General features: G+C 41.0%; 1 protein-coding gene across 1 annotated transcript in view; it reads right to left on the minus strand.

Moving 5' to 3' along the window:
• Window positions 1-22,288, minus strand: part of SMYD2 (SET and MYND domain containing 2) — a 43,739-nt gene that overhangs the window by 20,651 nt on the left and 800 nt on the right. Inside the window, exons 2-5 of the mRNA XM_073338922.2 lie at window positions 19,127-19,190; window positions 5,408-5,518; window positions 3,548-3,608; window positions 1,049-1,173 (exon numbers count right to left, since the gene is read on the minus strand). Coding sequence (XP_073195023.1) covers window positions 1,049-1,173; window positions 3,548-3,608; window positions 5,408-5,518; window positions 19,127-19,190 — 361 coding nt within the window. The remainder of the gene's footprint in view (window positions 1-1,048; window positions 1,174-3,547; window positions 3,609-5,407; window positions 5,519-19,126; window positions 19,191-22,288) is intronic.

Genomic DNA, 22,288 nt, shown 5'->3' on the forward strand with positions numbered 1-22,288 from the left:
GTACCCAAGAGAAGGAAATGAGGAGTCAGTAGCATGCAGAAAGTAGCTGAAGCAGTGGGAGCTGACAAGATTGCCCAAGAACAGAGTAGCATGGGAGAAGCTACTGTTTTAGTCAAAATCAATTAATCTTTGTGGGCTCTGGCTGCTTTCCAGCAAAATATTCAAAATCACAATAAGAATCTGGACAGGTCAGATTCCTTAAATCGAAGCAGAGGTTTGGATGCATCTCTTTCTAGATCACTTGGCAAACTGAAAACGCTTACAAAAAAAAAAATAGAAAGAAAACTTTTCAATCACCAAAGAAAAAACAAACAAAAACAAAAAGTGAATCATGGGAAACCAGATGGCTTAGAGGATAAGTAATGGAATATGGTACTGGAACTTTCACCTGAAGTACAGCAGTTTAACCGCTAATTAAGGTAAGAATAGCAATGACGACCTCTTACTGGTAGGCACTGGCCTATACAAAAGGAATGGGCAGTCTCAGTCCAATAGTAGGCTGTTGTCCACATCTCAAAAACCTACGACCACAGATGGCACGGCACCCTTTGTTGGAGGCTTAAACAGGGAGTCCAGACAGAAAGACAGAGTGATGCTTGGCAATTCTGGATTTAAACGTGCATTCACTTTTTTTTTTCTTTTTTTTGGGGGGGGGGAAATGAGGGGATGCAGGCATGAAGGCGAAATGTCACTCTTAGAGCATCACAACTATTACTGTGTCCAAAAGATACATGCAGTCTAGATATATGTGAAATTCAAGGTAAGAGACAGAGGTGAAATTAAACATTTTAAGATTTCAAAATGTTATCCAAAATGATATTCTGCCTCCTTGCCACCCGTCCAGAGCAGTGATAAATGAATTACCGGATCACATGTAGAAACCGGTGCCTGGGAGAGAACACCATAGCAATGTTTTACCACTACCACCTCTGTTTGGATCCAAGGAAGGCTGTTCTCATTGCTGTCTTTTGCTTCTTTCGCTTCTTTCATGAAGACTAGATTCTCACAATATCATCTACCTAAACGGATTTTATTCTAGCCAACTTACTTGTGCAAAGAGGACTACAAGGGCAGCGTTGTCAGGGTACGCTATGTGCTTTGAATAAAAGTGATGAAGCGCAGCAATGTCATTCTGAATCAGTTCTCTCTTTTCATTGTCTAGTTTATCAAGGTCTGTGGATAAAGAAGACATCCTGTTTCAATACAAAGAACTCTCTCCTGGTTAACTGCAGCCATATCTAAGTCAGAACAGGTCATAACTTGGATGGGAGACCCCCCAAGGAACAGCTGTATGGAGGTACTGCAAGAAGTGGTTGTGATTGCTTCTCCTTCCAAGGCCACGTGTATACACTGGGAAAATGCATGAGATTAGAAAATGTTGGATGATGCTTTTTTTATTCACAAGAGATTAAACACAATACCCCTTACTGAGAACAAGAACAGTAGTGTTTAAAACTTGTTAGCTGATGGTTAAGTTAGCCCTAGGGTTAACCATGGCTGTGAATATGGTCTTATACACTACTTGGCCCCATCTACAAAAGGTGCTAAGCCACATTTAATATCTTGCTAGTGAAACATTTCCCAACATGACAGACCTTCCCCATGTAGACGTGTCCTAGTCAGTACTGAAAGCGTCCCAGTATAACACTGGAAGAGACTGTTCTGCCCCTCATCCAAAAGACAGGATCTCTAATAGCAGAGGTCCTAAACACTTGCAGTCAATGAAGGTCTCTACCATTTGCAAGGCCTGAGGCATCAGCAGTGGTGTCCTGGCATACTTGTCTGGTCCTGTCTTGGTATTTTATATCCAGTCCCACTCATGGTTCCAGCTGAAACCCTGGGCAGCTAAGCCATCTGACATTTCGAGGGGGCTGTGGACTGAGCATTTTCCCAGTCCCTTCTCTGCCTGAGACACTCTTTGCTCTCACTCCAACAGAAGCAGAATGGAGTGCCTAGCTATTACCACTGTCCTCCTCCCTACTCTACACAGCAGCAGGAGTACCAAGCCACACCTGCAAAGCAAAGTAATGCTGCAATTCCCCTTTACATCCCCCAAAATATAAACAGCAGTGAAGAGAGAGACTACAGGAAAAAGAGCTGAAAATGAGGGGCACAAATGAGAGACACACATAAGAATGGGGACAAATGAGGGGAGACACAGAATAGTGGAGACACTGAAATGGGACAATTTCGGGATGAGAACTAGGGGGAGCTCAGGTGCAAGAAAGAAAGATGAAGCCTTCCCAATGGGAATCCTATGCCATTTCTTCACTCACCCATCCCTGGGAAGAGAGTGAGGGCAGGGGGCAACTCCTGAAGATGCCAAAGGGGGGTGGGTAACAGGCAGCAAAGGGGGCTTCTCACCAAGACAGCCAGAAATAGAGAGGAAGCCTGCTGGGGGAGAAGGGCAGAATTGTGGTGGCAGAGCATTTCAGTGCTTTAGGAGGGCCCCACCACAGTTTGGAGAAGCATCCACTGACCCAAACCCCAACCCTTTTGAGCTTCCAAATGAGTAAGATATTTATATTAACGCAGGCTAAAATTCAGCGGAATACACAGAAAACCCTCCATGAACACCCACCCCCCCAGTTCCCACCACTAGCTTGTCTGACAACTTGTCCTCTAAATTCCTCTCAGATGTAGGCTGCTCTAGCTTGGACAAATGCCAACACTTTACCATTCCATTCCTCCAAGCAGTTCCAGTTGAGGCGGTAATCTCATTCACCTCCTGTACTAAAGCTGTTCGGCAGTCTTGCTGGGCTTGGTTAAATAACCGCCACTTCTCACTCCATCAATGACAGCATTTGTCTAGCATTTTGTCAAAGGGTTGGGAATCCTTCAGGATGAAAGGCATGTAAGCCTACAGTACTATCGCCCCATCATCTCAGACGTGTGCACATCAGCTTCTTCTTATTACTATCAATACCAAGAAAGGGAGCAACACTACAGCACCATACAGACTATTCCAGGCTGGTTAGTTTTAACAGTTGCTCAATTTCTAACTGCCTCAAGGGTGTGGGGGTGGAAATGGTAACCTTCCAGATAAAAGCAAGCCACTGCCTTCTCTCCTTCCTCAGATCACTTTGGAGCATTCAGGACATGGAATTTCAACACAATCACAGAGAACATGTCAAATTTGATTGGCAGTGACAGACACGAAGTGCAGTCCAGAGGATTCTGCAATTAGCCCCATAGTCATTGTCACCATCAAACAACTGTGTTGTCTCTGATTTTATGCCTCCTGGTAACAACACCAACTATTTTAATTTTGCAACATTACAATTCAGAAATGTCACCAGGTGCCAGGAAAGCCATCTGATGAACACTACATAATTAATCTGTCTAAATTTTCACCCTCACTTCCCCAATCTACCAACAGAAAAAGAAATTAAAGCATTACAAAAATGTTTGGAAATGCGGTTCTTTTTTTCACTCCCTCTTCCTATAACAGAGATGCTTGGAGAAGGTTTTCACGAAGGGTAATGAAGCAATTCCTAAATGCAATATGGAAAAGAGCTCTTGTTACCTGCAAGTCTTCTCTACTTACGTGATTCAAACTCTCTTACTGCAAGCAATTTTTCTGACTGTGTTCTTTCAGGGTGGGTTTTCTAGGAACAGAAAAAGATTGCAATGACAAGAAAAAAAAATGTAGAACGATCACATATTTTGTCTATCAATGCTTACATTGAAAGTTTTTACTCACAAAACAAAAACATAAAACCTTCATTGTATTCAGGCTTTATAAAGGCCAATGAACAGTGATCTGGTCAAACTGACTAAACTTACAAGGCAGAAAAAAAGTATTGCTGTGCCAAACAAAGCAGGCGTAAACTAACTCCAATCAAATGTACATACAGAACCAGTGGAGTATTTTAAAATATGTAATTTGCTTTGTTATAGATACCCAGAAAGCGACTAACAGCAGCAAAGCAGGCAAGAAACAGGCTTCGCTTTGAGGAAAGTGAATAAAGTCACTGTTGACAGAGTTCAAAAGCAGTGCTCTATTGTTGGCCTAAGGCCACTTCTTTGTGATCTTGGCCATTATATATGGCTTTGCAGGTGGCCCAGCAGCTGAGATTCAGGGACTATGGTTTGCATATTTAGCTTTTATATGGCATGTAGGTTCCCCCCTCCCTCAAGCACAAATTTATTCCAATGACTTTTAATCATTAAACATCTAATTTTGTTTGTGGACCACCACTAGACTGTGCTTTAATTAAAAAAACCAAACCCCCACACACAGGTACAGAGGGAGTATGCAGGCCACCTTCCCAGCAGGCCATCAAAATCCTCTCTATATACAGTATCCGGGGTGCCCTGGTCATATACGTAGACCTCGATCGTACAAATGTGCTTCAAAGAGGATTTGTTTTTGCAGAGAGAATTTAGAGCTTTGCAAAAATACACAGTGTAATAACCTTGAAACTTACATGCCCCATATCTTCCATGCAAACACTTCTGCTATGCCCTTCCCACCATCACAAATTCTGCATTCCAAGGAATATTGCAGGTGGAGTTAATACTACAATGTCAGAGCAAGCACACTAGCATAGTACCCTCCTATAAATAAACCTCTTTCCAAAGACCAAGGGACTGATTTTCCTTCCTCGAACACTGGTTTTACATCAGGATCACTCCAGTCATTCTAACTGGATCACTCAATTACCTGTTCTGTTCATTCCCTCTGAAGCAGCTGGCATTGGCCACTGTCAGAGACAGGAGACTGGGCTAGATGGACCATTGGTCTGACCCAGTGTGGCCGTTCTTATGTAACTATTTGCATCTGTCTGAATGAGAAGAGAATCAGGACTTATGGGGTGCTTACAGAGTGAACAGTGCTATAACTATACAATGCTATATAGTAAAATCTGAAGGAAGTTCTGTTTCACACAAGTCTAACAAATGTGGCTGCCATTAAAAAGCCAGTGTTTGCCAACAGATACCACATGTGGTATCCATCAATTTCACCATAAACACCGAGTCCGATCCCCCTTTCACTTATGCTACTTTTGCCTTGATGCTATGCCACTGACTTCAGTGCTCAGAGTCACATTGGTATACATGAGCAAAGAATCAGGCCCACTGTATTTAGTGAACCTATTAGTAAAATTCTCCAATTTTTGGTCTTTAGCCCACACTGCACTGGTTCTACTAAGACATCAGCTTAACACCTCTCAAAGCCCCCAACTGGATGTTATGCTGCTGTAGCCATTTCAGACATCAGTTTTTTCAGCTGCTCACACTCAGCATTCCAGCCAATCTGTACACAGGAAACTAACATGAAGCACGCTTTGCTGGGACAGTTACTGTCGGTCAAATTTTCATTTTTTCCTGCTCTTCCGGCTCCTCGCCTCCACCCCCCTTTGAAAACACATACGTACCTCTCAAAGTCTTGCATTCTGCTCACCTGTTTGGCAAGAATCCTCGCGGTCAGTCTCACGGTCTCTGAGGGATTCCAGTTCTGCCCAAAAACACACATGGCAGAACATTCCAGCTTGTGCATAGGCCAATCTGCTTTCTGGAAGGTTGAAAAAAAAAAAAAGAAGTGCAGTAGATAAAGAGATGAGAAAAGAGGATGCAGCGAGTCCCACCACAACCTGGAGGTCAAGTGACATGTGTTTCCTTTAGAAAAATAAAATGACACTTGCTAAATCGGAACAAAAGCTTGAGTAATTTTTAAGGGACAGTTTTCTATTTAAACATGCTCGCCAAGGATGAGTCAAGGTCATACTATCTTCATTTACTTGGTAGAAATAAAATATAAACGCAAAAGAAACAAACATGAAACACTGTTTCTAAATCGTCAATCCTTATTGTTTAGAACAAGTGTGGGAGGGGAGATTAGGTTCTCTCTTAATGGTTAGACTGGGTTCAATTTCCATTGAATAAATACATTGGCCCCGATTCGGACATGACCCTGGTGTAAATCAGGAGTAAGTCCTCTGAAATCTATGAGTTTTCATCAATAAAAAGACAGTGTATGTAAGATCAGAATCAGACCTATTGAACAGATTCTTCAGATTTATTTTGTTAGTTAGCAAAGTGTAATAGAATAAGCCTGGTGCTCTCCAATGCAGTAGTAGCAAGAGTAGTGGCTGAAAGAGGACAGACACCCTTTAGTTAAAATTTAATGTTATATACTTCCCTTAAATGTAATATACAGTAAAACATTTCATGCAACCACGTAATTAATCTTTTGCCATCAAGCAAAGTTATGAACAGCTGTTCTCAGGTGTCTGAGACTTTCCTGAACACTCTTTGGATGAAATGGATGCAGGCCATTAAAGCCTGCACAAAGAGATCCACATTAACAGATTTAAGTGGTACACAGGGTGTGGTTCAGGCCTCTCCTGGACTGGAGTGTATTTCAACTTATTTATATATTTAGAACCTAAATCAATGTTCAATTTTATATCACACATTTCTAACATTCACGCCCACAGGACATATAAAGTGGTAAAACACACACAATGGGTTACATTTATACATTTGTCCCTTAATACTTAAGAGGCAATCAATCCCTATCCTCAATTAAAACACCTGAGCCAGGGGAAGGTGTGGGGTGGAGAGGAGAGAAGAGGAGAAGACAGGGGAGCATACCATAACAAGCCCCACAAATTTATGACTGAACTCAAGTCAGAACATGAAAGTCTTTCGCTGCCCCTAGAGGGATACTAATGTTGCACTCTGACACATACTCCAAAGTCACAGGACTTCAGAGAATCAGCCCTGCACTTCACTCTTGCAAAATTCCAGCATGGAGCCCATCATCACCACCCTGAAGTGCCATGATAGGATTTGGAGCAACTCAATGTCCCTCAGGTAGATTGACCCATGGTTATTTAAGGCTTTATATACCAAAATAAAAGTCAGACCCACTGTCTTATCTTGATGTCTCAGGAGTTTCCATTGGAAATGACTATTTGTAATTGCCCCATACACTGAGATAAATTTTAGAGACTTGCCATAGGAGGGAACAAAGGCCCTCAACTCACACTGGAGGCTCAACAGGGTGCAGAAGGTGCTCAGCACCTTGCTAAGTTAGGCCCATTGCCCTTAGTGTCTTTTTTTCAAATCCAAAATTGAGATTTTATGTAAAGCAAACCCAAGGTCTGACAGTTCTAAAAGGTGACAACAATGTAAAATTTTAAAGTATTTTACATTTTAGTTGTATCATTTAAAAAAAAAATCTTGGATGCTCCCATTAATGCAGCAGTCACATTTTTCAAAATTTGTCCTTGGAAATACCAAATTCCTATGCACTGTGAGAGCTGGTTGGAAAATTTCTATGGGCCCTTAGTCCTTAGCGTGTGTGCAAAAATTACACAATGAGGACGCAATCCTTTATTCGTTGCACATCCAAAACTCCCACTGACTTCAACTTGAGGAGTTTGGGGTGTGCAAGATCAGACCCTAAATTTTTTTTATACAGACTTACGTTCACATACACTGTTTAATTAATAAGAATACTTGAAAAACAAAGCCAAGATACAAAATTATATGCCTGTCTCAAAATAATGTTTTCAAAATGCATTTGTTTCCTTTATTCTCTAAGCATTGTTAATTAAAATCTTTCCTCAGGCAGAATCATACTGAGCTATGTGAACTAGTAGGGAGGTTAAAGGGACAAGATATGGCTGAATTGTGCAAAGCAAGATAAAAGCCTGAAACATTGCAGGAATAGAGAATAGTGATGACTGAGTAATACTGGTTATGAAAACACTCAGAGAGCCCTTCTCTGCAATCACAGCAGGATTGCATTTAGCATTCTTTTCCACATTTTCTCTGAGTGGTTTGCATTACAGCAGGTATCATTGTTCTAGCTGAATCCCCAGTGTTGTATTAATGTTATTTTTTTCCTATTTTCATTACATCTACTGTATTTTTCCCCTCATTTAAGGCAGAGTGACAACACTTTTGGAAAGGAAGTTTGCTAAGCCTTGTGTTTTCCACATCAAAGAGTGGAAAAGTAACCTCCTCCACCAAGTTCTTCAAAAGGATTGCATCAGCTAAGACTACTGGATTATGGCCTGAAGACTAGACTAGTGCAGTATACTACAAAACCAACAACCAGAACTCAATGCAAGCCCAAAGGGAGACATTTGGGGTGCCAAACATGATCTTAAATTTTCAGTCCCATATAAAATTACTATCATTTGTTAAATGGCAGTGATGTGCTTTGTTGGTACAGCAGAAGACAAATAAAAACAGTCTCTGCCCAGTGGAGCTTAGAGAGTCTAGAAGACAGATACACAGATAAGACAAAAAGGGTCCTGGGAAAGCCATTGGAAGGGTTAACAGAGCCCAGTCATGCAAACACTTAGAGCCTGATTCTACCACTGATACTTGTGTTGGGCAGTGCTCCTGCCCCCACAAAGAATACCACAGATTTCAAAGAATTTCAAAGAATACCACTACTTGTGGTGTATGGTATTGTTGAGCGTGAGTAAAGGTATTGCAATATGGCCCTGAAGTGCTACACCCAGTGACAAGTGATTGAGGTGTAAGCCCTTGTGTCTTCTTTCCCTCTCGTCCCCATTTACATAATGTTGGGCTGGAGAGGATACAAGATTGACATGGGTTAACATCTGAAGGACTCCCAGAAGAAGCAAGTCTTTTTAGGCAGGATTTCAGTGAGGAAAGGGTGAGGGAGTGGCCCAGTAGGAGCGAAGATCATTCCAGGCACAGGGAGCAACATGGAAGGAGACATGAGCATGAGAGTGGGACTGAGAAATGAAGGGGACAGTGAGGCTGGTAGGGAAAAGGGGACAATGGGGCAACATTAGCAGAAATAAGATAAGAGATAAAGGTGGAGCTAGTCACAACTTAAATTAAAAGATTCCTGAGCTGACAGGGACAAGAGACTGAGAAGCAAACACTTCCATATACTAACACTTATAACAGTTTTACCAGTAAGGTAGCTTCTCTAGGCAAGGAATGAGATTTGATTACCATGAGCGCAGCCTTAGCTTGCCACACAAAATACTTTGACTTAATAACATGGATAAATATGGACCCAACGCTGGTTATTCACATGTGGGAGACAGGGAATCTCAGGAGTAGATACAGCTTGTTTGAGCATTCCATCAGAGTGGCGCTTAATCTAAAAACCTGCAGATCTCAGGAGACCTGTCCAGAGCCCCAGGATATCTACCTGGATGCCTCACGCCTCCATGACCACACAGATGCTACAGTGGAACCCCTCTCCCTACACCTCCCCCAATTCCAGTGTTTTTTTCTACCCTCCCCTCTTGGAAGCAGAGCGGAACATTTGGTCTTTTATCAACAATGGGCCAAATCCTGCCGTTTTTACTCAGTCAAAACTCTCATTAAAACCAATGTGAACATTTCTCAAGTAAGGACTCCAGGAACTTCCCAACTAAATGTGCACAAATCACCTAATCCTTTTAAAAAGTATTTTCAAAATGATCTCCTGAGAGTGTGAAGACGACACATGGACTTTACAATGTATATAAATTACGGTAGCATTTCCCTTTATTTATTTTAGGCCTACTGCCCTTAAACTTCCATCAAGTGTCCCCTTGTTCTCATATTAAAGGGAAGGGTAAGATAGGAGCTCCTGATCAGCTCTCACTGTACCCTTAGTAATTTTGATAACATAAGGATTGTAAGTCTCCTCTCACTCTTCTTTCCCAGCCCAGAGGCATGTTCACTTAAATGAAATTTTAACATAACAGAAACATTCCACGTTATATTTGACTTAAATCCACCTGTATGAAAATGTGCAGACTTTTTGCAAGACAAGATTCTTACTGAAACTAGCAAGCAGGGATTTAGTTGCATAAGAAACAAAGGCCCTATCCTTTTCTGCACTCCAGTGGCATAAAGCAGTTGGTAAACTGGCTTAATCAACCTCCTCAGGATTCCCCTTACTAATGGGAATGTCCAGGTGGCACAAGGCGGGTGCAGTGGGCCCTTGCAACTTGGCCCCTGGAGTGGAGGCATGGACAGAAAACAGGGAATAGACAGGTCACTGTGCTCTGGTGATACCTAGCTGTCAAAATAGCCCCTTGGAGCTCTGGGCAGCTGGGTATTGTTTAGAGGAGCCATGAGGTTACCCTAAATTGCAGTAGAGGGACCTAGATGGGCTGGGATCAGGAAAGGGAAGAGATAAAGACCGGTTAAAATCATCTTTGGTCCCCACTTTCTGAGGCTGTGCGGCTGTGTTGTCCAAAATTGTACCTCAAGGGTTAAAGCTTTTCCCTACTGAAGTCAACTGGAGTTTTGCCACTGACTTGAGTGAGAAATGAGCAGGCTCCAAATACATGGTTTCCCTTGCTACAGAAATACAGATTCCATACAGTGCAATACAACAAATAAAATCTTCAAGCCTTCCGTCTGCAGAGCACATTTCAAATGCTGAAGGAAGAGACAAGTACAGAACAAGCTGCATGATGATTAGCTGACCTCAGCTCTCTGTAAGGGATAAACAATAGGTGTATTTAAATAGTTGAAAGAGGAAGCACTAGTAACTGGTTTATAGTTCACCAGTTCTGCATTTGTAATAATGTAACCCTCCTAAAACATTTCTCTTCAGAGCGGTTGAACAGTTAATTTCGGGGGAGGGGATGACAAAAAATGAACACAGGTCTGATGCTGTTCGACTAAAACCATACTTTAAAAGTCAAGACCTGAACAATTGCATGTGGAGCTTGAATTCCATTAGTGTAATTGCAGGTCGATACCGTGCGATGCTGGTAGTGAAAAGCAGAGCGATACGGATCAACTGACACTCACAAACCTTAGCAGAAAAAAAGTCAGATAGCAGGCAGCAGAAGAAAGGGGGACCCAGCGCTGAATCCTGAGCTACAGCCAAGGAGCACACAGTCCACCTCAAAAGGGCCTGGGGTTGCAAAGATGGTACATAAAGCTCAACCCTGTGATACCTTTGTCCTAGGCTGGCTTTGTGATTATGTAATTGCTCAGTTCAAGAGGAGCAACCTGAAGGCTACTCTAAGTTATTCTGGCTGCCAACAGGCCAAAACAGTAACTGGAGATCAGCAAACATTAAGTTAGCCCCAGCCACATCCCCCATGCCAGTCCCAGAATGTGAGCGTGAGGGAGCTGCTATGCCACTGGTGGATTCCCCCCATCCCCACCCAATGAGCTAATCCTCCTTCTGCTACTTGTGCCAGCTTTAAAGCTGCCTCATGTGGTCAGTGAAGTGCAAAGGGATCTTCACGCTGCAACACAGTATTTGCGCCCCTGGGTCAAAGACTTGTGGCCAGGAGACAGGAGCTGTGCTCATTTTTCCAGATCTGCCACTTTTTTCCAGATCTACCTCAAGCTTCTGGAGTGACCTTGGGCAAGTCTATACATCTCTTTATGCCTCCATAGCCACCATTTGCAAAAAAAGACAAAATATCTTCCTGAAAAGGCATGCTGTGAGGCTTAATTCACTAAAGTGTGTAAAGCCCTTTAAGACCCTCCAGTAGGAGATGCTACATAACTTACACGGGCTGCAAAGTTGTATCTGAGCACAGAATATAACCCATTAAACACAAAGTGTTAATTACAAAACAATTTCTACAGTTACTCAATCCATAATTCTGAAAAACTTATCCAAAACCTTTTGTTTGATATTTTAAACATATTTTTAAAAAAGTTATACTTGGAAGAATTACTTTCAAATCAGTTGAAATATTGCACTGGCACTATATGTGGGAAGGGGGGGACATAAACTCAAATATAGTAAAAATATTAAATGATTCAAATTGTACCATAGAGCCTATCTAGATAGAAATTCCATGCTTGAATAATAAGAGTATAATATTAGGAATATACTACCGACGACCTGACCAGGATGGTGATGCGGACTGTGAAATGCTCAGAGAGATTATAGAAGCTACAAAAACAGAAAACCCAGTAACAATGGGGGATTTCAACTATCCCCATATTGCCTGGGTACATGTCACCTCAGGATGGGATGCAGAGATAAAGTTTAATGACTGCTTTTTGGAGAAGCTAGTCCTGGAACCCACAGGGGAAGAGGCAGTTCTTGATTTAGTCCTAAATGGCATATAGGATCCAGTCTAAGAGGTGAATATAGCTGAACCTCTCAGTAACAGCGACCATAATGCAATTAAATTTAAGAGTCTTGTAGGGGAGGGGGGAAAATACAGTACCACAAAAGCCCACCACAGTAGCATTTAATTTCAAAAAGGGGAACTTCACAAAAATGAGTATGCTAATTAAACAGAAATTACAAGGAACAGTCACAAGAATGAAACACCTGCAAGCTGCCTGGAAACTTTTTAAAAATACCATAATAGAGGCTCAAATTAAATATACACCTCAAACACAAAAAACACCAGTACAAGGACCAAAAAATTGCCACCATGGCGAAACAGAGTAAAAGAAGCAATTAGAGGGGAAAAAGCATCCTTTAAAAAGTGGAAGTCAAATCCTACTGAGGAAAATAGAAAAGAGCATAAGCTCTGGCAAGTCAAGGTAAAAGTACAAGTAAGCAGGCCAAAAAAGAATTTGAAGAACTACCACCCAATGATACAAAAACTTTAAGTACATCAAATCAGGAAGCCTTCCAAACAATCAGTGGGGCCATAGGACAACAGAGGTGCTAAAAGAGCACTCAAGGAAGACACGACCATTTCTGAGAAGTTACAAAAAGAAAAGGAGTACTTGTGGCACCTTAGAGACTAACCAATTTATTTGAGCATAAGCTTTCATGGGCTACAGCCCACTACATCGGATGCATTCCGATGAAGTGAGCTGTAGCTCACAAAAGCTCATGCTCAAATAAATTGGTTAGTCTCTAAGGTGCCACAAGTACTCCTTTTCTTTTTGCGAATACAGACTAACACGGCTGCTACTCTGAAACCTGAGAAGTTACATGAATTCTTTGCATTGGTTTTCACTGCAGAGGATGTGAGGGAGATTCCCACACCTGAGACATTCTTTTTAGGTGACAAATCTGAGGAACTGTTCCAGATTGAGGTGTCAGTAGAGGAGGTTTTGGAATTAACTGATAAACTAACCAATAAACTAAGCAGTAATAAGACACCAGGATCACATGGTAATTACCCAAGAGTTCTGAAGGAACTCAAATATGAAATTGCAGAACTACTCTGTAACCTATGTATGTAACCTATCACGTAAATTAGCTATTCTCCAATCATAGGTAAAGAGCATAATGTGACACCAATTTTTTAAAAAGGCTCCAGAGGCAATCCTGGCAATTACAGGCTGATAAGCCTAACTTCAATACCAGGCAAATTCAGTGAAATTATAGTAAAGAACAGAATTATCAGACACATAGATGAACACAATTCGTTGGGGAAGAGTCGACTCTGCTTTTGCAAGGGGAAATCATGCCTCACCAATCGACTAGAATTCTTTGAGGGGGGTCAACAAGGATGTGGACAAGGGTGATCCAGTGAATACAGTTAGGGCCCTTCATTTTGTTTTTTATTTTGTTTAATTTTTCCCAGGAATTTATCAGCTTTTATTACTACACCAACAAAAACAAGTGAAAAATCAGTGCAAAAAATTAATATTTCAGGGTAAATATCAGGGTTTATTTTGGTGGATGGAAGGAAAGCGGGAAAAGTATTCAGTAGATTAATGCTTTGATGAAGAGAATTCAACGTGGTTTGCTGCAGAACTAAAATGGAACTCAAAACACAATGTCACCTCTGAGTTTAAGAAAACAATATCTCTAATACCCAAATAAAACTTCATTTGAATAAACAGTTTACTCTTCTAGACTTATAACTAATAGCCTATAAATATTTACGCCACACCATTTGCAGCGCATACAGTCAACTTCATCCTTTTCTCCTTTTTTTTTTAAACTTTCAATTTTAATTTTCTTCCCATCTTAGTGTGTCAAAACTTTAAACTGTTATCTGCTAATGGCTTGAAATGTGTACGTGGTGGGCGTGAGATTCATCAGTACATTCAGATGCGCACGCACTTATAGAGTTTGTATGCATGCCTGCTTATTGTGTATATCTTCTAGACTAATACATAGCCTTACTTCAACAGGCAGCTTTGCATATACATACAGACGAATGTATTATCGTAATTCCTACATCTCATGCAATGTATTGTATTTTCCTAATAAAACAAGTTATTTTTTATATATTTAAATGATACAAAAGTAGGGCAAAAATCGGGGGGAAAATAATATTTTTTGTAAAACCCAGGATTTTTTTGGTAAGAATTGGTTTAAACTGAAAATGAAGGGGCTTAGATATAGTGTATGTGGACTTTCAGAAAGCCAATGAGAAGTCCCTCACCAAAGGCTCTTAAGGAAATTACTTAGCCATGGGATAAGAGGGAAGGTCCTCTCATGAATCAGTAACTGGTTAAAAGACAGGAAACAAAGGGTAGGAATAAATGGTCCATTTTCAGAATAGAGAGATGTAAATAAGCAAGGTCTCCCAAGGAGCTGTACTGGGACCAATGCTGTTCACCCTATTAATAAATTATGTGGAAAAAGGAGTAAACAGTGAGGTGGCAAAGTTTGCAGACTATACAAAATTACTCAAGTTAGTCAAGCGCAAAGCTGACTGCGAAAGATTACAAAGGGATCTCACAAAATTGGGTGACTGGGCAACAAAATGGCAGATGAAATTCAATGCACTAAGTGCAATGTAATGCGCACTGGAAAGCATAATCCCACCTCTACATACAAAATTAGCTGTTACCAGTCAAGAAAGATCTTGGAGTCATTTCAGATAGTTTTCTGAAAACATCCGCTCAGTGTCCAACAGCAGTCAAAAAGCGAACAGAATGTTCGGAAACATTAGGAAAGGGACAGATAATAAGACAGTAAATACCAAAATGCCTTTATATAAATCCATGGTACACCCACACCTTGAATATTGCATGCCGTTCTGGTCATCCCATCTCAAAAAATGATATATTAGAACTGGAAAAAGTCCAGAGAAGGATAACAAAATGATTGGGGTTATGGAACAATTTTCATAGGAGGAGAGATTAAAAAGACTGGGACTTTTTCCTCTTGGAAAAGGGGACGATTGGTATGGAGGGGAGGTATGGTAGAGGTTTATAAAATCATGAATGGTGTTGCGAAAAAGTGTTATTTACCCCTTCACGTAACACAAAAAACAAGAGTCTCCAATAAAATTCATAGGCAGCAGGTTTAAAATCAAACATAAAGGAAGTACTTCTTCATACAACACACAGTCAACCTGGGGAACTTGTCACCGGGGGATGATGTTATGAGGGCCAAAAGTATAACTGCATTCAAAAAAGAACTAGAGAAATTCATGGAGGATAGGTCCACTAGCCAAGATGGTCAGGGATGCAACCATCACACTCTGGGTGTCTTTAGGCCTCTGATTGCCAGATACTGGGACTGGACAACAGGGGATGGATCACTCCATAATTACCCTGTTCTGTTCACTCCCTCAGAAACAGCTGGCATTGGCAACCGTCAGAGGACGGGAACTAGGCTAGACAGACCATTGGTCTGACCCAGTATGGCTGTTCTTATGTTTTAAACTGTTCTAGAAAGGGGAGTGTGAACTGAAATGAAATTGATTTCATGTCCCCCACACTACACTGAATATGTGACAAACAGCTGTCAGACTGAGTGATATTCAGATTATTTTTATAGCATTGTATCTATACCAGGTTCTTGTTGGCAAGGGCAATTTTTAGCAAATGAATGTGGATTCACAGAGTACTAAAAATATCAAATGAACAATGCTATAAGAAAGCTTTTAAGTGCAGCTCCAGACTTTCATCAGTTTGGTATGAAGAAAACGAAAGCATGAAGTCCCACATCCATGGAAGCTGAAAGGGAAACATTTACTGTACATCCCACTGTTACAAGTTCAATATCAAGGCACAGATGTCCTACTCAACTTTGACAGAGAATTGTTGAATTGGTGAAAAGTGCCTTTGAACAAGACAAGGATGAAGATGTGATGTAGATTGTCTGTGCAGTCATTGGGGACCGGTTTCTAAAGAATGTTGTGCTTGAAGATAACATTGAAAGAATGTCAGAAGAATTGAATCCCAGCAACGTTCCTAAATTTCACCTGAATGATTCAGAAGGATCTACAACACTGAAGATAGATTTATACTAACGAGAGAGCAAAAAGCTCTAAGCATTTCACGTAGAGTGATGAAGAGCGAGCCAATGCTGGGGCACATCACAGTACAGTCAAGACACCAAAACACTACTGAATGATTTTATATACAAAGCATTATGTATACATATTTAGGAAGGGTTTTAATTATCATTAACTTAGCACACAATCAGTTCTTCTGCTAAATGTTGTGTCCTGAAGCTTTCAGGATGTTCCGACTTCCTGAGTGGATGGCAAGAAGACTTTTCCTCTTGGAAGGACATTTCATCAAAATAAGGGGTGTTCTGGCCCCTGAAAAACTTTAGAGATAGCTAAATACAAATACTACCTCACTCTGTAAAAAATAATGAGTGATCTACAGTACCAGAATACCTGTTCTTGGGGGGTCAATGCATACAGGAAGAGAGGAACTAGCTCCTATTATATAAGCCTCCTCAAGTCTAGAGTGCAGATTCCAAAATACTGGGAGGCAGAGGATGGACTTGTGGCTAACACAAGTAACTCAACATCAGGAGTTACTACTACTGCCTCCAACGTGCACTTGCTATTTGAGCTGGACCAAGCTGTTTAACTTCTCTCTACCTTAATTAATCCATCTGTAAAATGGCAACAATAGCCATTATCTACTTCATAGGAGTACTGTGAAGCTTATTTCCTTGTTTGTGAAGAAACGGATTCTCAGATGGAAGATGTTATACAGCACAAAGCAATTTTATTGCAAATATTATTGGATTCTCTCACATGAATTGTACAGGGCTGGTATGAAACAATGTCACCCGGCATGCACTTTTTACATCTACGTGCAAGTGCTTCTCATGATGCTTCTCATATGGGTTGTCAGAGGATTTAGCTAGGCTTCCTGTGAAGCTTTTCCAGGACTTTTCCCTGGGTCCTTAAAGATGCTCACTTCATGAAGCTTTCACTTTCTGCTATATGCAACTACTGTCCTGACAACCTCTTATGTAAGCCAATATCAATATTCAAATTTTTAAAGCTGCCTTTGCTTAAAGCTTTCCAAACCAGCTTGTGACTCAAAAGTAGGAGGCCATTTGATGATTTTCAGTCCCGCACACTAAAATATAGGGGGGAAGCCTGACCTGAAGAGGTATAGATTATATACCTAAACTAAAAGGTTATCTCCCCCCAGCTTTCGTCACGAACAAGTTTGGCCATCTTACCGCCTCTCAGAGATCTTTCCATCACATGTAAATAACGGAAATGAAGAAAGCAAAAGAGGAAAAAAAATATAAAGCTAATAGGCAAATATACCCTTGTCCCACTGTCCTTTGCAGATGAAAGAAAATCAAAGGAGGCCAGATCCTGCTGTTCATTACACATATTGACTAGAACCTAATTCTGGACCAGATTCTGATACTCTTACTCACATTGGGTAGCACCTTATTCCACAAACAGTCCTACTGACGTGAGTAAGGTATCAGAAACTGGCCCTCGGGGGGTGGGAGGACGATGACTACTAAGTGTGGTAGAATCTGGCCCTACGTTCTTAGTGTTTTTATAGGAATGTCAGAATTACAGACAAAATCAGCATAAAAGCTAGAAGTTTGGGGTGGGGGAATGCATAAAAGATACTACAGATATGCAATATCATTCAGAGAAACGAGATGGCTTGTTAAAATGATAGCTCTTTCTGAAGCTGCAGCAGCAATCCCAAATATTGTGCTTAGGACCAGGACAGCACAACACAATATTTCATCCCAACTAAGGGGAATGTAGAATATTCTGCATTTCATCCCAGCTAATGGGAATGTAGAATATTCTGCATACAAACAACAACAAGATGACAATCAGCACATTATCATCTAAGATAAGGCTTGTGATGGATGATTTCCTAGCTGAAAATCTGCTTTCACACCAAAGACCTCAGCTCTTATCTAACCTCCCAATGAAGTGAATTTGGTCACCTTAGTCCTTCATGAACAACGTTCCATACCACAACCCTTGCCCTAGAGCATTCTATAAGTTAAGATGTGTCTCATTATTTAGCACTTAGACGGCGTATATTTTTCTCACAGATAAGGAGCATGGTTACTTTAGGTCAAGCTGACAGCATGCAAAGGCAGCATACTGGAATTGGCTAGATTCAGTGAATTAGATAAGAACAAGCTCTCCCTCCAAAACAAAGAAAAAATAGAATTAGAATTGCACTGGGGTGTTTTTCAGTGAACCAGTCCTTCATTCTATTCTACTTTAAAGCATATTAAAAGCTCCATAACAGGAATATCAGAGAATGGCCACTCTGGTTATCTCTGCCCCGTAATAGAAGTCTGAGAACATAAGAACACAAGAGTGGCCGAACTGGGTCATACCAAAGGTCCATCTAGCCCAGTATCCTGTCTTCCGCAGTGGCCAATGCCAGGTGCCCCAGAGGGAATGAACAGAACAGGTGATCATTAAGTGATCCATTCCCTGTCGCCCATTCTCAGCCTCTGGCAAATGGAGGCTAAGGACACCATCCCTGCCCATCCTGGCTAATAGCTATTGATGGCCCTATCCTCCATGAACCTATCTCATTCTTTTTTGAAGACTAAGAGAGGAAGCACAGTAGGTTTCTAAACTAATATGCACTATAATTATCAACAGCAGCAACACTTGCAATAGATTTTGAAAAAGTTAAATCAGAGATATTTATTTTTGATTTTTCAGCTGGACAAGGACTTCTTCACCAGCTTACGGGACTAACGTTAAATCTGAGTATATTTAAAATAGGCTGAAGTTACTGAAGTAATTAGTGGGCTGGTAGGCTGTACTAATCAAATGTCTCAGTAATACCATGTCCCAGCATAGCTGATCTTGAATGACTTAATATGAACATGTCTAAATCCTGTAATTGTCCAAGGCACAACTCCACTCTCAGCATCTCTGGGATGCTGAAACTGACCAGCTTGCTGTTCTTAACACTAGATGTGATTACAGCCTGTCAGTGCTGTACTAAACTAATGATAAGTGCAGCTTACTGCTTTAGTGAACCCCTTTCCCTCCTCACAAGAAGTTGTAACACATACCTGACATTCCACATTGCAGTAAAATGCCTGTTTACATCTTCCACACTTGGACAATCCTTCTTTCCTTAAAAAAATAAAACAGAAGTTATATACATCTTCTAATAGTGAATTTAATAGGGAGGCTATACCCTATAGCTTTGACATACAACCACAGCTTAGTGAATGTGACAGGAATGCACTTTTTAAAAAAACAGATTTGCACAATACACTGTATTTTCCTAATCAAATGACTTTCTGTCCAGAATATTCTGGTTACAGCTTGAACCTAGTCTATTTATTTTTGTTTTATTTATTAAGAGTTTCAAATGCAAGTTTTCCTAATAGCTGTTATTACGTAAAAGACTTTACTATCCTAATCAAGCCATGGTTTCAGAAACATGTTATTCTATGCTGCTAGATTTTACATTATCCTTTGAAATTACATTCCACACACTGATATATTGCTTTTCCTTCTTCTCTAAGTATTGGTTGCTTGGTTGATTTAATCACGGATATAAATCTTTTGCGTCCTAATTTTTTAGTTCTATTGCTTGTCTATCTAACAGTTTTTGTGTAGTTGAAAATGTTCTTAATCAACAAGCCCTCTGAAATCTAAACACACAACATTTTAAACACTTTCAAGTGACTTAATTCGGGGTACAGCATCTGCTCTGTGATTAATGTATTATAAAAGTTTCCCTCAACCCCCCATAGTCCCTTTTCATTCGTATAAAGCCTTAACACAGCAAAGACCATAGGGAATTTGCTGCAAGGTGCACTGTACTCCCTCCATGCCCCCCCTTAAAAAGCTGTTGAGGTTTAAAGATCGCCACCCTGAGTAAAAAAATTTCCATCTGAAAACTGTATGCCTACTATTGAGTAACCCCTAAGAGTATTATATTTAAAAGTAATTAGAATTTCCTCTATATATTTCAGTTCATTACCTTTGTGTATCTGATAGCACTTTGCATATCAGTTTTATGGTTTCCCTCATGTTTAATCAGTTTCCACCTCTTTGAGTGTTTGGCTTTTGGGTGCTGGGCCTTTCCCACAGTTACAGAGGAGAGAAACATTTAAAAATAAACAGGAACTCCTGCCTATATTTTAAAAAAATATGCCAGGGGACTTAGGTCTAGGTCAACTTCACCAAAAATATTTTAGTACTTGTGGCACCTTAGAGACTAACCAATTTATTTGAGCATAAGCTTTCGTGAGCTACAGCTCACTTCATCGGAGTGAGCTGTAGCTCACGAAAGCTTATGCTCAAATAAATTGGTTAGTCTCTAAGGTGCCACAAGTACTCCTTTTCTTTTTGCGAATACAGACTAACACGGCTGTTACTCTGAAAAATATTTTAGTTAATTTTGCTGAAATTGACAGTTTCAACTTAACAGTGTCCTTTCAAATATGGTTCAGGAAGCATGGAGATTGAAAGGCATCGGCCAGAGAACAGAGAAGACCCATGAAAGGTACAAGTTTAACTACATCTTGTTGAACGGATGAAGTTTGGTGAACATTTGGTTGAGCAACATTTGGTTGGATACATTCTATAGGCTCTGATCTGTAAACATTTCGGCATGCATGTAACTTTAGTCACACTGAATGCAATAAGAAAAGGAGTACTTGTGGCAGTTTAGAGACTAAAAAATTCCACTGAATGCATCCGATGAAGTGAGCTGTAGCTCACAAAAGCTTATGCTCAAATAAATGTTAGTCTCTAAGGTGCCACAAGTACTCCTTTTCTTTTTGCGAATACAGACTAACACGGCCGCTACTCTGAAAACTGAATGCAATGTAATTATTCACATGAATAAAGTTATTCCTCGGCCTAAGTTTTCAGAATCATGCCACAGAGTATGAGAATATTCTCAAGAGGAAATGGAACGCTTTTCTGGGACACTTGAAGGAACAAACAGGGAAGATGTTAGTCATTTAGTTAATGCACTTCTGGAAGGCGCTCAGATACTATGGGGATGAGAGCGATATAACAACCTGCACATAGGCACCGATTCTGTGGGTGCTCCGGGGCTGGAGCACCCACGGGAAAAAATTGGTGCGTGCTCTGCACCCACCAGCAGCTCCCCACCCCAGCTCACCTCCGTCTCCTCCCCTGAGCGTGCTGCATCCCTTCTTCTCCCCCTAGCTCCCAGCGCTTGCCGCCATGAAACAGCTGGGAGCTGGGGGGCAGAAGGGGGAACACAGCGCACTTGGGGAAGAGGCGGGGCTGGGATTTGGGGAAGGAGTCCAATAGGGGCAGGGAGGGGGCAGAGTTGGGGAAGGGACTTTGGGGAAGCGGTTGGAATAGGGGCAGTGCAAGGGTGGAGTCGGGGCAGCAGGGTGTGTTGAGCACGCCGGGAAAAGTTGGTGCCTATGAACCTACACAGAACTGAATATAAAACCGAAAGAAAAACAGTTTTAAGGAAGACGTTTAGGATCAGTGCTGTACCCAAAGACCCATATAAAGTTTATACAAAGAAAGAAACAATTCTGTAAAAAGGAAAGTTTTTTCAAAGGAGGATCCTTGAGTCCACAGGAAGTGGTAACCTATATATGAGATTATTTTATGAATGTGCTTACATGCTTGTGGTGCTCACCTCCACTATTACTTAATAAAAAGGAGGGAGTAAAATCAGCACAGGAAGATCAAGTTACAGCATAATAATGACAAACTTGGATGTCAGTGGATCTTCAGATGAGTAATAGACTTGAGGGAGAAAACATCTGAGAGAATTAAAGGATGGGGGAGGTGTCTCAGCAACGTAAAAGCCCTTGGCAGTGCCAAATCATGGATGCAGCAGTATTCACCGATGCTTCTGCTATCTAAGATATATAGCCCCCCTTACCCTAACATATGAGTGCTTCAGCCTTTAACATATTTATAGGGTTGCCAGCTTTGGCTTGATGAATTCCTGGAGGTTTCATCACATGACATTATCTTTAATTAAAGATTAATCTTTAATTCCCAGAGACTCCAGGACAATGCTGGAGGATTGGCAACCCGAATTCATCAGTGTGGAATTGGAAAATACTACTCCCATTTTACAGATGGGAAAAGGAAGCAGAGAGAGAGAGAATAAGTGAGTTGTTCATGGTGACACAGGAAGCCCATGGCAAAGCACAGGATTGAAACCAAATCACCCCCAGAAGCCTAATCTAAGGCAGTGGTTGTCAATCTGCAGTCCA

This window comes from Lepidochelys kempii, chromosome 3 (genome assembly GCF_965140285.1).
Source record: "Lepidochelys kempii isolate rLepKem1 chromosome 3, rLepKem1.hap1, whole genome shotgun sequence".
Taxonomy (NCBI): Eukaryota; Metazoa; Chordata; order Testudines; family Cheloniidae; genus Lepidochelys; species Lepidochelys kempii.